General features: G+C 32.7%; 1 protein-coding gene across 1 annotated transcript in view; it reads right to left on the bottom strand.

Annotated features, from left to right (window-relative positions):
• The window catches only part of CD2AP (CD2 associated protein), a 146960-nt gene that overhangs the window by 45049 nt on the left and 85912 nt on the right, over window positions 1-15999 (bottom strand). Inside the window, exons 7-9 of the mRNA XM_074189995.1 lie at window positions 15578-15640; window positions 8235-8412; window positions 7643-7785 (exon numbers count right to left, since the gene is read on the bottom strand). Coding sequence (XP_074046096.1) covers window positions 7643-7785; window positions 8235-8412; window positions 15578-15640 — 384 coding nt within the window. The remainder of the gene's footprint in view (window positions 1-7642; window positions 7786-8234; window positions 8413-15577; window positions 15641-15999) is intronic.

Here is a 15999-nt window from a genome sequence, read left to right as displayed (position 1 = left end):
CTCATTCCATCAGTGCAACAATTGGGAACAATTTTGGGCTGTCTGCAAAGGAGAGTACCATCTGTATCCAGATAAGGAGCTGTGGAGTTTGAACAAAGTACAAGGACTATTCCTTTAATTTGGGGGAAAAAAAACCCAGATATCTTATTGTCTGATCTTGTTACCTCTGAGAATTCTATTCTCTTTAAGGATATGATTTCTCTCTCATCACACCCAATTTCGATCAAGGTATAACATGGAAAGTAAAGACTGATGGAGTGCTATCTTTGGGGTGGGGGTGGGGGGAGGGAAGCAAGATTGGGGGAAAATTGTAAAACTCAAATAATATCTTTAATAAAAATTAAAAAAAAACCTCATTGTTGTTTTGATTTACATTTTTCTTATTACCAATGTTCTGCAACATACTTTCATATAGTTACAGTATCCAATTTCACTTTTAAGAAATCTTTGTTCACATTCTTTGACTATTTTTCTAGCAGGGAAAGATCTTTGGTCATATAACTGTCAATATTTATAATCCTGTATATCAAGACTGTTATCTGAGAAATTTAATGCAAATGTATGTTTCCCAAACAATTGCTTTCCTTCTTATTCTAAAAGTAATATTTTTTTTTCTTAAAATAGAGAAGTTTTTCAGTTTTGTGGAATCAGTTATCAATTTTTGTTCCCTTGTTTGGTTAAGAATACGTCTTCTATTTGAAACCATCAACAAGCATTATATTCAATGGAGAGAAGATAGAGGCATTCCCAATAAGATCAGGGGTGAAACAAGGGTGCCCATTATCACCACTACTATTCAATATTGCATTAGAAATGTTAGCTTCAGCAATTAGAGAAGAAAAAGAAATTGAAGGAATTAGAATCAGGAAGGATGAGACAAAACTCTCACTCTTTGCAGATGACATGATGGTCTACTTAGAGAATCCCAAGAAATCATCCAAAAAAACTACTGGAAGCAATTAGCAATTTTAGCAAAGTTGCAGGTTATAAAATAAACCCTCATAAATCCTCAACTTTTCTATATATGTCTAGCAAGATACAGCAGGAGGAGCTAGAAAGAGAAATCCCATTCAAAGTAACCTCAGACAATATAAAATACCTGGGAGTCTATTTGCCAAGACAGACTCAGAAACTTTTTGAAAACAATTATAAAACAATTCTCACACAAATTAAATCAGATTTAAATAACTGGGCAAATATCAACTGCTCATGGATAGCTAGAGCTAATATAATAAAAATGACAATTCTTTTTTTTTTTTTTAAGGATTTTGCAAGGCAAATGGGGTTAAGTGGCTTACCCAAGGCCACACAGCTAGGTAATTATTAAGTGTCTGAGCCCGGATTTGAACCCAGGTACTCCTGACTCCAGGGCCCGTGCTTTATCCACTGCGCCACCTAGCTGTCCCAAAAATGACAATTCTATCAAAACTAAACTATCTGTTTAGTAGCCTGCCAATCAAAATTCCAAAAAATTACTTTAATGAATGAGAAAAAATTGTAAGTAAATTCATATGGAGAAATAAAAAGTCAAGAACTGCCAGGAATTTAATGAAAAAAAAGTGCAAAAGAAAGGGGCTTAGCCCTACCTGATCTAAAATTATATTAAAAAGCATCAATCATCAAAACTGTTTGGTATTGGTTGAGAAATAGAGTTCTGGACCAGTAGAATAGACTAGGTGCAAAAGCAGGAGGCCATTATAGTAACCTGCTGTTTAATAACCCAAAGAGTCCAGCTATTGGGATAAAAACTCTCTCTTTGATAAAAACTGGGAAAATTGGAAGTTAGTATGGAAGAAACTTAGATTAGACCAACACCTAACACCCTCTACCAAGATAAGATCCAAATGGATACAGGATTTAGACATAAAAAAATACTATAAGCAAATTAGAAAATCAAGGACTAGTTTACCTGTCAGATCTATGGAAAGGGGAGCAGTTTATGACTAAGGAAGAGATGGAGAACATCACCAAAAACAAACTAGATGATTTTGATTACATTAAATTAAAAAGCTTTTGTACAGATAAACCCAATGTAACCATGATCAAAAGAAATGTCGTCAATTGGGAAACAATCTTTACAAGCAATGATTCTGACAAAGGACTCATTTCTAAAATATACAGAGAACTGAGTCATATTTTTTTTTTTAAAAAAAAGGCCATTCCCCAATTGACAAATGGTCAAAGGATATGCAAAGGCAATTTACAGATGAAATCAAAGCAATCCATAGCCATATGAAAAAATGCTCTAAATCATTAATTATTAGAGAAATGCAAATTAAAGCTTCTCTGAGGTACCACCTCACACCTCTCAGACTGGTCAATTATGACCAGAGATAATAATGATCATTGTTGGAAGGGTTGTGGGAAATCTGGGACACTATTACACTGTTGGTGGAGCTGTGAACTCATCCAACCTTTCTGGAGAGGAATTTGGAACTATGCCCAAAGGGCAACAAAAATGAGCATACCCTTTGATCCAGTAATAGCACTAATGGGTCTATACCCTGAAAAGATGATGAAAAAGGGTAAAAACAACACTTGTACAAAAATATTCATAGCAGCCCTGTTTGTGGTGGCAAAGAATTGGAAATCAAGTAAATGTCCTTCAATTTGGGGAATGGCTTAGCAACTGTGGCGCATGAACTGATGTTGAACGAATTGAGCAGAACCAGAAAAACACTGTACACTCTAACAGCAACATGGGGGTGATGATCAACCTTGATGGACCTGCTCATTCCATCAGTGCAACAATCAGGGACAATTTGGGGATGTCTGTGATGGAGAATACCATCTGTATCCAGAGAAAGAATAGTGGAGTTTGAACAAAGACCAAGGACCATTACCTTTAATTTAGGAAAAAACTGATATGTTATCTTGCTATCGCACCAACCCTGGAGTCAGGAGGATCTGAGTTCAAATTCAACCTCAGACACTTAATAATTAACTAGCTGTGTGACCTTGGACAAGTCACTTAACTTCATTGGCTTACAAAAAGCAAAACAAAAAAAAAAAACAGAATACATCTTCTATGCGCAACTGTAAAAAACACATTATGTTTTTTTCCTATATAGTATGATCTTTAATATTAAGGTCTCTATTTAGAAAATTCTGTGGAATATGGCATAAGGTATTGTTCTAAGCCTAATTTTTCAGAGAACTCTCCTGTTTTCCTAGTATTTCTTAATCAAATAAGGAGTCTTTTTCCTAAGTAACTTTTTTCTAGTTTCTCAAACCCCAACTTATTAGGTTCCATTTTATTATTTTATATTTTCTATTACACTGTATTTTTACTAATATTTTCAAAATTGCTTAGTATAAAAGTTTGATGTCTAGACGCGCTATTCTATCTTCATCCCTATCTTTTTTCATTTCCCTTTGTTTTTCTGAATGAATTCTGTAAACTATCTCTTTGATAGCTTAGTAAAGTTTATAATTTTAACTTTGGTATGCCATTTTTATCATATAGGCACAGACATGTAAAATGATTATTTCTTAAGCTACTGATGTCATTTAAGTCATGTCTAACTCTTTGTAATCCCATTTGAGGTTTACTGGCAAAGATACTGGAGTGTTTTGCCATTTCCTTTCCAAGCTTTTTAATAGATGAGAAAATAAACTGGATTAAGTGACTTGCGCAAGGTCAAACAGATAGTAAGTGTTTGGGGCTGGATTTGAACAAGAAGACAGGTCTTCCTACCCCCATGCTCAGAACTCTACCTACTGTGCACCACCGAGTTGACAGCTATTTAAATTGTTTTTGTTTTTTTTTCATTAAGCACCGTGTAACTGAATCTATAAATGTATTTTGTCTGCTTTTGAAGACCAAGCATTTTGTGTATTATGTAGTTATTTGGAATGGGATTGCCTTTGAATTTTATTATTGTATAAAAATGCAATGTAGGTTTATTTCACAACCTCAAATTCCTGAAGTTAAGTCTCTAGAATTTCATAAGTAAACCATCATATCATCAGCAAATAGGGATAGGTTTAGTTCTATTTTACCTTTCATTACAATTTAATTTTTTTCTTTTCTTATTGCTCTTACAAGTACTTCTAGAACTATATCAAATAATAACACACTGAGTTGTATCTTTGCTTTACTCTTGTATTTTGGGGAAAGCTTCTGGTCTATACCCATAGCTTATGGTGCTGGTTTTAGGCAGATATTTTTTAGGATATTTTTAAAAGGTTCTTATATGACTACACTTTTATAGAGGTTTAAAAAAATCAGTATTATACTTGGTCAAAGGTTTTTCTGTTTGTGTTGAGACATCATATGGTTTTACATGTTTCTGCTATTTTGTAATGATTCATTATGTTGATTATTTTAGGAATACTGAACCATCCTTACATTCCTGGTATAAATAATGAACAATTTCTTGAATGTATTGCCTTAGATGTAATCCACTTAATAGATTTAAAATTTTTGAATTGATATTTCTTAAGGTTATTGGTATATATTTTCTAATAATATTGGTCTGGTTCTCCAAGGTTTAATTATTCTCTGGTTTAGATATTAGTAATAGATCTGTTTCATAAAAGGAGTCCAATAGGATATTTTCTCAGATTTTGAAAAATTATGTGTATCGGTATTTATTTTCCTTTAAAGTTTGAAATATTCAATGAATCCAGAGGTTTCTTCTTTTTATGGGTTTTTTTTTCTGTAATTTTTTTTTTGGGGGGGGAGGGATTTGGGAAGGAGATATGAGAATTGGAGAGGTGATAAGTGATGTGAGGTAGTTCCCTTACAGTTACTTCTAGTCCTTTTTTCCAAGACTATGAATATTTGGTCCTTGGTAACTTTGGTTCATTTTACATTTGTGAACGGATTTCTCTAATTCTTTCACGTTCACAGTAATGTACTATATAGCTATATATATAGCAGGTTCTGATACATTTTAATTCTTATGGTTTTGTTGGTTATCAGCTTGTTTTGGGTTGATTTGGTTTTATACCCTCAGATTTTCTAATGATTTGTCACTTTTCCAAGTCATTCCAATACATGGGACTATTCTTTTTTCATAACTTCAAAACTTTTTTTTTAAAAAAGAGTCTAATCAAAAATAAGAGTGCAAAAAGAAACTTAAAATAAAGCAAGCAAAAGTTGAAACAGTACTTCTAAAATCTGATATTGAGTTTGGTACTGAAAGAAACGACCAATGAAAGCTATGTATTTCTTGGGGAAATTAAGAGAATTATTAAATAAGAATGACAGTAAGTTTTCCTTTAATTTCAAATACAATAACCTTATAACCTAATGAAAAATAAAAATAAACAGAATACCTAAGATATCTGGAAAATGCAAAGTTATACTTAAGCATTTTTTGTATCCTATGGTAACTATACCTGACTGTGTGGATATATACAGTTACTACTTGAAGAATTAATTATATATTCATCCATTATCCAAAATTTACATTATAAGAGCTGGCTCCTTAATTCCACAGTTTAAAATTGTGGGGTGACTAAGCTATAAACTATAGCAAATCATTTTACTTTGCTAACTGTAACTGCTGAATTTTTGTATTAGTAAATCCTTAACCACATTCTATATTTTTGTCACATTAAGATGAGGAGTTATTCATCTGTTATTCTATATTACTTGCATGTTTATTTCCATTTTAAGTTTCAGATTGTGAAGAGATGCCCAGTAAAGTTCAAATGACCTAATAACCACTCAAAATGTTACTGCATTAAAAAAATTATTCATCTATATATAATATAGAATGGAAAAGGATTTTTTAAAAAGTCAAAGATAATTTTTTAAATTACTTATTAGTCTGGTTCACATGGTATTAAGTATACATTTTACATCTAGAAATTTCTCAAAAACAAACCATATAATATAACAAAATAAATATTTTAAAAAATAAACCAAAAAAAGGTTTAAAAGTAAAATTGAAAAGGCAAAAGATGCCTGAAAACTTGACATCATTTAAAGAAACAAAAATGGAAACAGACAAGGAAACAAATTACTGTGAGAAAAAGATGATCACATTCTCAAACACAGAGGTAATAGATTTAAAAAACAAAGGCACTGTAGGTCAAGTATGTAGTTAAATATCTTGGGAGAATTAATCAGGAAATCTTGCAAGGCCCTGAACACTTTTCCCAAGCAATTGTCATAAGATTTTTGAGAAGTATAATAGAAAAAAAATTGTAGATAAGAAATAAAGAAGTTCAAAGACTATATTAATGCACTTCCAGGAACCTAACTCAAACAAAATCCCTTAGTCTATCACCCATTTCTTTGACTTTTAAAATAAGATTATGAATTTGGTACCAAAATTCTAAAAATTAATTTTTTCAATGTACTTCAAAATTATAATAAAGATTTGTGTGTATAAAAGAACATGAGTCAAGGTAAAAAGTTATAAAAGAAAACTATGAAAGCAGCTCCTTTTTTTAAAAACAATAGTAAATAGAGAAGAAAATTATTTTGTTAGAAAATACCCTGAGTTCAAGTCTCTAAAAGCTGGTATTCAAGGTAATTCTCTTAGGATTATACATTGCAAAGACTATTCTAATCTTCATTATTATTCAAGTTCCCTACATGAAATCATGTCTAAATCCTGTTCCCAATATATCTTGTTTAGTACTTGAAGGTTGAGATTCAAACTTGGGAATATTCATGTTTCAAGAATTCAATACACTGTAAGACACAGCTACTAAAAGAAAAGGACCTGGAAACTGTTTGAGAAGCCAAAAAGGAAATGATGACAGTCCAGAATGGTATTACTTAAAAACTTAAAAACAAGTGCACCAATTCCCCCCCAAAAGATAATTTTTAAAAAGTATAATAGGCCAAGACCAGTAAAAAAGACTGGCAAGCAATAATGAAAAGGCACTGAGTTGGATGTAGGCTATTTTAAACCATTAATGTATGACACTGGTTAAATTAAGTAATCAGCCTATACCTTTGCAACCTTATATGAAAAATAAAAGCATCATCACTTAAGTTATATGATTTTAATGAAGTGATACTAATAATAGAATTTTAAGGCAATCTTCACAAAATATTGGCTAATAGTTATCCCAGAATTCACTTTCCAATTCTGCACCTCACAACTAAATAGGAATGAAAGGGAGTAGAAAAAGGCAGAGAGTAATTATCATAAAGATGAATAAGGGCTGAAGAGATCTGTATCTAAAAAATGAATATATAAATACAGGTCAAATTCTGAGACAAGGTTATTTAAATATATAAAATGTCTTTACAAAACAGTCTAATGAAAAGTAAGAGTGCAAAAAAAGAAACAAAACAAAGCAAGGAAAAATCGAAATAGTATTTCTAAAACCTAATATTGAGCTTAGTATTGAAAGAAATGACCAATAAAAGCTATGAAATTTCTTTGACAGTATTTAAAAATAGGATGAACTCTAATCTATCTGGGAAAATCTGAGTGGTTGAAAGATTTTCTCAAAATGGTTTAAGTTTCTCTCAAAATCCCTTGCAGCCATAATTAATTAGAAACACAATATATCATCTAAAATCATCGAAAGTTGCATGATTATGCTTTAAATCTTCATTGTATTTTATTTTTTACACTAAAATCACATGCAAAGATCTATTATATGTCAGAAATTTAGAAATACAGCTGCAGATTTAAAAATTATAAGATTATTCTACTTGTTAACTTACCTATCTCTTTAGAGTTCCTTATTACAATTGAATCTAGGTCTGCTGATTTTGGTCTATGAGGTATTTGGTCAGAATCTAACTTTGGTTTTGATACTGGCTCATTTTCTGATTTTGACAGAAAGGCAGAAACTTCCCCATTGAATCTAAAAATGAAGAACCAAAAAAGACAGGGTGATTATTTAACATGTACAAAAATTTTTTAAAAAATTAAACCAAACGACTATTATTTTCATAAAGATAATATAAACTTTTAAAAGGCAAATAATATGAAATTAATATATGATAACTTGCTTTTTCTGATGCCTAAGTTTTAAAATTAGATAAAAATAATTTAAAGATACTGGCAACTTACAAAAATATAAAAACTGACATTTAATTTTATTTTTTCTATTCTATAGTTAATAAGTATAAATCAAGTCAATAATAACATCACAAAGGCAATAATATTCAGATAATAATTTGGGAGATAAGCACAGTAAGATTAATATTTTATTTGAGAATTAGTAGTTGGGTTACTTTAAAAATACAATAACTTAGAAAAGTAATTCATGTTTTGATGGAAGAAAAATTAATTTTAATTGAAATGACTTACTTAGAGATAGGAGGTGGTGGTGGTAGAACTGGTTTTTCAGGTCGCTTTGGATACATCATCCCTGAGGATCTTACTAAGTTGTTGGCTTTGTTAAGAGGAGTTGGTTTCTTGGGTACCTGGGGAGGTAGCTGGGGAGCAGCTGGTTTTAAAGGTTTCGGTTCAAGAGCTGACTTTTCATCTACACAAAATTTTTTGAAAAAAAAATTAAGTATAATCAAAATTATTTAAGTTTTTGAGAGCTTTATGTAAATGTACAAGTGTTTCTGTCATAAGTCCTCTTCAAAATAAATGACAAACAACCATATGTTTATATATTTACCAAATTGTCTATAGGAACATATGAGTATACATACACACACACACACACAACACACACACACAACATGTAATTTATAATATACAAATTATGATTGTGAATTTAATTTAGGAGGCTCTGCAATGTCTTAGTGTTTGATATTATGATATCAACATGGTTTTATCTATTAAAAGAACTATCTGGAAAACCTCAACATATCTTTATGTGTAGCTATTCCATGTAGAATATGAGCTCCCTCACTATAGGAACTAGCTATTTGTATCCCCCAGAATCTACCACACTTGGCACATTATAAATGCTTTCTCAAAAATTCATTCAAGGATAGGAAATCTCTCCACATTAGATCTCTATCATATTGATGAGGACATGTGTAAAGAATGTCTCCTTTTTTTTACACTTCACTTAATATGAATGACCAATGTCATTAAATTAAGAACTCTTATTCTCCCCTTTCCCTATAAAAAAAATCTAGCAAAATTTTGACAACTGCAGAGGAAACATCTTCTTAAAGTACTGATAATCTTTATGGTGCTATCTTGCTTTAATGAAATGGGTTTTTGGGGTTTTCTGAGTTAAAATAATAAGCACAATACCCTTTGATCTAGCAATACCATTACTGGGTCTATACCCTGAAGAGACTATGAGAAAGGGTAAAAAACATCACTTGCACAAAAATATTCATAGCAGCCCTGTTTGTGGTAGCAAAAAATTAGAAATTAAGTGAATGTCTTTCAATTGGGGAATGGCTTAACAAACTGTGGTATATGTATATCATGGAACACTATTGTTCTATAAGATCACTTGATTCTTCTCTTCTATCACTCTCAATAAATATGTTCTTAATGTATGTATGTATGTATGTATGGGTGATTTTCTTTAAAAAAATTCATATAATGGCTGAATAAATTGTGGTATATGCACATTATGGAACACTACTGTTCTAATAGAAACCAGGAGGGATGGGAATTCAGAGAAGCCTGAAAGGATTTGCATGAACTGATGCTGAGTGAGATGAGCAGAACTAGAAGAACATTGTATACCCTAACTGCCACATGGGGTTGATGATTAATCTTGAGGGACTTACTCATTTCATCAGTGCAACAATCAGGGGCAATTTTAGGGTATCTGTGATGAAGAATACCATTGTATCCAAAGAGGAAATTGTGGAGTTTGAACAAAGACTTTAATTTTTAAAAAAGGTATCTTATTATATAATTATGCTATCTCTTATACTTAATTTTTTCCTTAAGAATATGATTTCTCTCTCAATACATTCAATTTTGATCAATGTATAGCATGGAAACAATGTAAAGACCATCAGATTGCCTTCTGGGGGGGGTGGGGGAAGGAAGCAAGATGGGGGAAAATTGGACAATTAAAAAAAAGAAATATATAGATAGTAAAAGATAAATATTAATCACAAGTCATCAATATTTCTTTCAGATGTTCTGGGGATAATAAAATGTGTCAATATTTTTATCACCTATCTCATATCTCTGATATCCTAAAATAAGGGCAGCTAAGTGGCACAGTAGATAGCGCACAGGCCTTGGGAATTTGAATCCAGTCTCAGACACTTACTAGCTGTGTGACCTTAGACAAGTCAAATAACCCTGAATGCCCTGCATTAAGAGCCATCTCCAGTCCTCCTGATTCATATCTGGCCATTGGATCCACATGGCTCTGAAGAAGAAAGTGAGGCTTGTGACTTAGCATAGCACTCCCTCACTCAAAATTCAATTCTTATGTTCATCATAGCATCACCTTCCTGATGTCATGGTCTTCAAGAACAAAGGACAAACATCATATCATATCATAAAATCAAACCCTTATTGTGTTCAAAATTGTTATTGTGAGCATAGACTTCTGTATATGCTAGATTTAGCCTAAGCTATTTAAGCTATTTTTCTCATCTTCATTTTCTTTTATACCATTTCTATTTCCTCAGGTTGTAAAATCAGGATTATTATGTTAAGGGTTCAAATGTGATGACTCCATTGTCCTTGATGGTGGATAAGAACTTGCTTTATAAATTTCATCTTCTGCCCATTTTTTATCCTACTTTTTACCAAATAATTTAGCTTACTTATATCTCTTACCAAAGTTTCTTTAAATTGGTCTTTTCCCCATTGCTTTATGACCTTTGTGCCATACCATCACTCATAATTGTCTACCATCCCTTTTTGTAAAATTTTATAGCTAAGTTTTTATTGTAAACCAGTATTGCTCTTAGCTGACATATGGATCAAGAATTTGCAACGGTGTTTGAATGCTGTTTCAGTTTTCTCAATAAATAAATTCTAAGAAATTTGAATATGTCCTCGATGTTCTTTCCTCCATGTTTCCCATTTGTCAGTCTTAGTAACTTATTTATATAAGTTTGAACTTCTAATTTCCTATCAAATTTAATCTTTATTCTAATAAAGCAATGGTGCCTCATTATACACAATTAATTGTAGAATGAATCAAAATCATGAAATAACTAAAAATCAAGAATGTTTTCATGTTTCAATTAATACATGTTATTTCAGAATGCTACAAATTTACAAAGCACTTTTCAACTATACATTATAATTTTAAAAATAAATCCATTAAATGCAGATTTTAAGTTTTAGTAAAATTATGGTGTTGGTTTATGTTCTGACATGCTCCTTTTGAAAAATCAGTAAAAACCATGCTAAATGGATACTAATTGAGGATTTTATCCCCTTTCTAAAGTGTTGAATTCATCCCTGAAACAAATATATGTTAATGTGATTAAAAATCTGACAGCTCTAGAAACATTAGAGGTAGCATGATGTAGTGGATAGCTAACCCACTGCTGACATACAGGTTGCCTAATAATAGACAAAGTTATTAAACTGCTGCATGGACTAAGAACAAAATGACAATAGAAAATAGGAGTTTGAAATGAACATAGGCAATAAATGATGTAGGACTGAAAATCAGAAAATAATCTAGGATTGGATATCAAGGCCTAGAAGTCTAGTTCGATTCTTCATGACCCATTTGGGGTTTTCTTGGCAATGATCTTGAAGTAGTTTGCCATTTTCTTCTCCAGCTCATTTCACAGATAAGAAACTGAAACAAACAAGACTAATGGACTTGGGCCAAAGTAACATAGCAAGTTAAGTGTCTGAGGACAGATTTGAACTCAGGAAGCTTAGTCTTCCTGACCCCAGCTTCAGCACCCTATCCATTGTGCCACTTTGTTCCAATTGCAGAATTCTGCATAATCTGAAAAATTCTCAAAAAATTTTTTTGGTTTTCATACCAGAGAAGAAGCCTGAATTTCTTCTTTTTTTATGTTAATACTATGAACATAATTTATACATTTCTAAACTTTTTCTAAATTTTTTCTGTTGTCTCCTAGAACATGAGGAATTTTATCTGCAGTTTCCACAAAACTCCTCAAAAAATTCCATTTAGGGGCAGCTAGGTGGCACAGTGGATAAAGCACCGGCCCTGGAGTCAGGAATACCTGGGTTACACTTAATAATTACCTAGCTGTATGGCCTTGAGCAAGCTACTTAACCCCATTGCCTTGCAAAAACCTTAGAAAAAATTCCATTTAATTCCTTATGCCAACCTACAATATACTGAAATCATAATGCATAAATTAGAAGGGATAAATATATAGTAAAGCAACATCTACTAGATGGAGGTCAGGTTAATTTCTCCCTCAAAAGGCCAAGAAAGCAAAGAAATTTAATTGAGGGATAAGGCTTGAATTATTGATGTAGTTTTCTGGTCACCTGAGATCTTTTCATCCAGCTCAATAAGAGAGTCAGTGTTCCACAAGCTTCATGGAATCTTTGTGATTATTCAAGTTAACAGATGCCTACTAGTTCTGATCAGATCTAACTTCCAATGAAGACAAAGAGAGCTATCTGAATCTATGCTATAATTTATTGAATTATATTAATTTTGTTCTATTATATTAAATTACTTTTAAAAATGTTAAGTGGTCTAGAAATTTTCATTGCATTCCAATCCTGAAGTTAAACCAATAGACTAACATGAATCTAACCCAAGTAAGAACATTCTGAGTAACCAGGGGTATTGATTTGGAAGGACTTGAAACCTGGTGATTATTACTAAAGGGAACTTAGCTCTCTGAGGCACTATACTTCTCAAGGTATTCATCACTTGGTCTGGATAGAATAAGGGAAAGTAAAAATACTAATATTCCCTAGTTGTTGCTAACAGTCCTAGATAGCTAATATCACTACCATAGATTATCAACAGGAACTGAATACACTTTGGTCTTTACAAGCCACACCCTTAAGGCAAAGGAGCAACTACTGAACTTAAGTTATTTGCTAAAATTACATAATATATATGCAGATGTGATTACATCTCCAAGCTACATTTATAAGCCTTGCCTTCTCTAATGATTTGTCAATTTGGGGACTATCTCTGATGAATAGTCTGCATGAAACTTTTTAATGGCATTTGGAGCTTCACATGAACCTAATTCAAAGTGTTTAGTGAAAAACTTAGGTTAGGCTAGTTTTCCCCTAAAAAATAATCAAGAAAGCCTTCCAAGAATCATCATTGTTTCAGGGAAATATGGTTGAACTGGTAATGTAGATTTCCTGTTGTCTACCATCAAAAAAAGATGAGCCAGGCACCCCCTGCCCTGAAATACTAAACTCCTTCCTGCCATGCAGCCCATCTGAAATCTCACTAACTCCTTAGGACTACAAGGGAAGCTGTGTCCTCCCAAACTAATATCATTAAGAAAATTCTTTTTTTAAAAGAATTATGTGGCCAGGGTGCTAGTTGGTGCAGTGAATAGAGCACCGGCCTTGGAGTCAGGAGTACCTGAGTTCAAATCCAACCTCAGACACTTAATAATTACCTAGCTGTGTGGCCTTGGGCAAGCCACTTAACCCCATTGCCTTGAAAAATCTAAAAAAACAAAAAAATGTGGCCTAGGACTATCTCACTTTGTTCCAGTTATGATCCTAAAACATGAACTGGCTGACCGAAGTGAAACTTAGTCCAGAGCACTATGGGGGAGAGTATAGTGTGAAAATGAAACAGTGTCAGGCAGAGAGGCCTGATAGATAACCAGTTAATGGGTACAATATGGTTAAAAAAAAAAGCAAAGGAGACAGAGAAAAGAGAGCTATAAAAATAAAGAGTGAAGATAATATTCAAAAGGAGAGGTGATCAGCACTGTCAAAAAAAAACACTATTAGTTCAGGAAGGATGATGATTGTGAAATTGGGATATCAGTAGTAACTTTTGAGAATATACTTGCACTTGAATAATAAGAGAGTACTGTAGAAGACTTAAAAGAAAGAGTAGTGGAATTTTAACTGAGAAAGAGAAGAGATAACTAGTGGGATGGTAAGATCTAATGAAGTCTTTTAGGACTTTTTTAAGGAATGGAATAAAATAAACTGCAGGTAGCAAGGAAAAGAACCAGAATATAAGCAAAGATTGACCACTATGTTTGGGGTGAATATGATAGTGCAATCTGCTGGAGAAGATAGGAAGGGGTGGTATCAAGAGTATTATAGAGAGATTAGCTTAACAATTAGGGCCATCTCTTCATCAGAGATAAGGAAAAGAGAAAGAAAATTATTTCAAAGAGGAGAGGAGAAAGGTTTCAAATTTTTAGTGAAGTATTACAAAAGGTCTGCAGTAGGAAAGAGGTTGGAAAGGGAGGGTGTGTTGTGGTATATATAAGTAAAGATTTGATACTGCTATGGTCCAATCCATCTTGCTGAAGGCAGGGCCCAGCTGAGATAAAGCAGCATAATTTTGTAGTGTACGCAGGCTTCTTCCAATTTTATTCAGCAGCATTCAAATAGGAGCAAAGGAGGCAAAGTAATCAAGAGTTAGGGTTTAGACAAGAGAACAAGGGATTCAAGAATAAAAGATGGTACAGAGTTGAACCAGTTCACGAAGAAGTCAACATTGAGAATGTAAGGGAATATAGTTTAAAAGAGTGATGAACCTAGGAAAGTCTAATGGTTGGAGAAATTGTAGGAAAGACAAAAAATAGATTTGAAATACTAAGGCATAAGGAGAAATGAAAAGATGAACAGAGAAAGAAATTTCAGAGTTTTTAACATGTTAAGTAAGTGATTATTTGTAGATGACAGCAAGATCAAGGGCATGTGAAATAGTTGAAGTAGAATAAAGAAACAGGGAAGTTATAATTTGAGGGAACATCAATATGTATGATGACAATGCCTAATATGAAGAGGAGAGTTTTAGGGATATAAGGAGACTGTAAAACAAGGAAGGAAGAAGAATATTCTGGGGACTAATATACACCAGGTCCCAGGATATGGGTTGGGTCCTGTTGAATAATAGTATTAGGGGGGAGTTTCCAGGAAATGGCAATCATTAGAAAGGAGTATTACAAATTTCCCAAAGAACCAGAGATTTGGGGTGCATGAGGCAAGTATAAACAGTAACAAAAAGGATGGTGAGGGATACAGGGTCATCCAGGCAGAGTCAAATCTCAGTGAATGTCAGAAGACATAATACCAAGAAAAGAAGAGATCTTAAAAGAACAAGAAGTTTATTAAGTGAAGAGTAGAAATTCCAGAGAATACAAGGTAATAGGCAGGCAGATCTGGAATGCTACAATAACATGGGACATGGGATGGATATTAGCATAGATGAGACTGAGAAAGTCAATAGCTGCAGTTGGAAAATGTTTTTTTTTCCTTTAGCAATCAGAGGCTTGAAATCACAAGGATGGGGAGAATTAAAAGAATACATTAGCCAGTAGGAATTGAGGCTAGGCAGACTATCAGTGGTTGGGATGAATGATAAAGCAAAGTAACAAAGATAGCAACTTAGTTTTAAGTCTTTTGACTAATTTTCTGCTATTACAATCATCAAAAAAGGTTCTACTAATTTAATAGGAGGTATTGCAATACAGATCAGTATTCCCTTTCACTAATTTAAGCTTTCTTAATCATCATAAAAATTCCCACACTAATTAAACATTCTTGCAGTAGAAAGTTACTTTTGCCAGAAGACAAACAAACAACCTTACCCTTTTCTTCAAGCCTAGAAGAAAAACACTTCTTCTCCACAATTGTAGGTTCAGGCTTGGGAGCTAAAAGGAAAAAAACAAAACAAAACAAAACAAAAGCACCAAACATTTTGTTGGCTGTTTATAATTGCAAAACATAATACTAATTCTTCCTATACTTTATAACAAAAAACTAAAGTTGAGCTTTTAAGTAATTCTAGACAGATGGATGGTATTAGGGTTTATCACTCCCCAACAAGTCAAAATACCCAGTTCTATCCAGTATTGGTTGTATCATTAACAAGTTCTATAACCTTGACCAGGTCACTATTCCTCTCTGGGCCTTATATAATAAAGCCATTGGACTTGTTGATCACTAGACCCTCCTCCAGTTTTTTAGCACTCTGGTTCCATGATAGTAACTTTAAATTCAAAACTTGTTC

This window comes from Macrotis lagotis, chromosome 5, assembly GCF_037893015.1.
Source record: "Macrotis lagotis isolate mMagLag1 chromosome 5, bilby.v1.9.chrom.fasta, whole genome shotgun sequence".
Classification (NCBI taxonomy): Eukaryota; Metazoa; Chordata; class Mammalia; order Peramelemorphia; family Peramelidae; genus Macrotis; species Macrotis lagotis.
The sequence above is the reverse complement of the archived record's forward strand: the minus strand, read 5'-3'. Positions and strand labels throughout refer to the sequence as shown.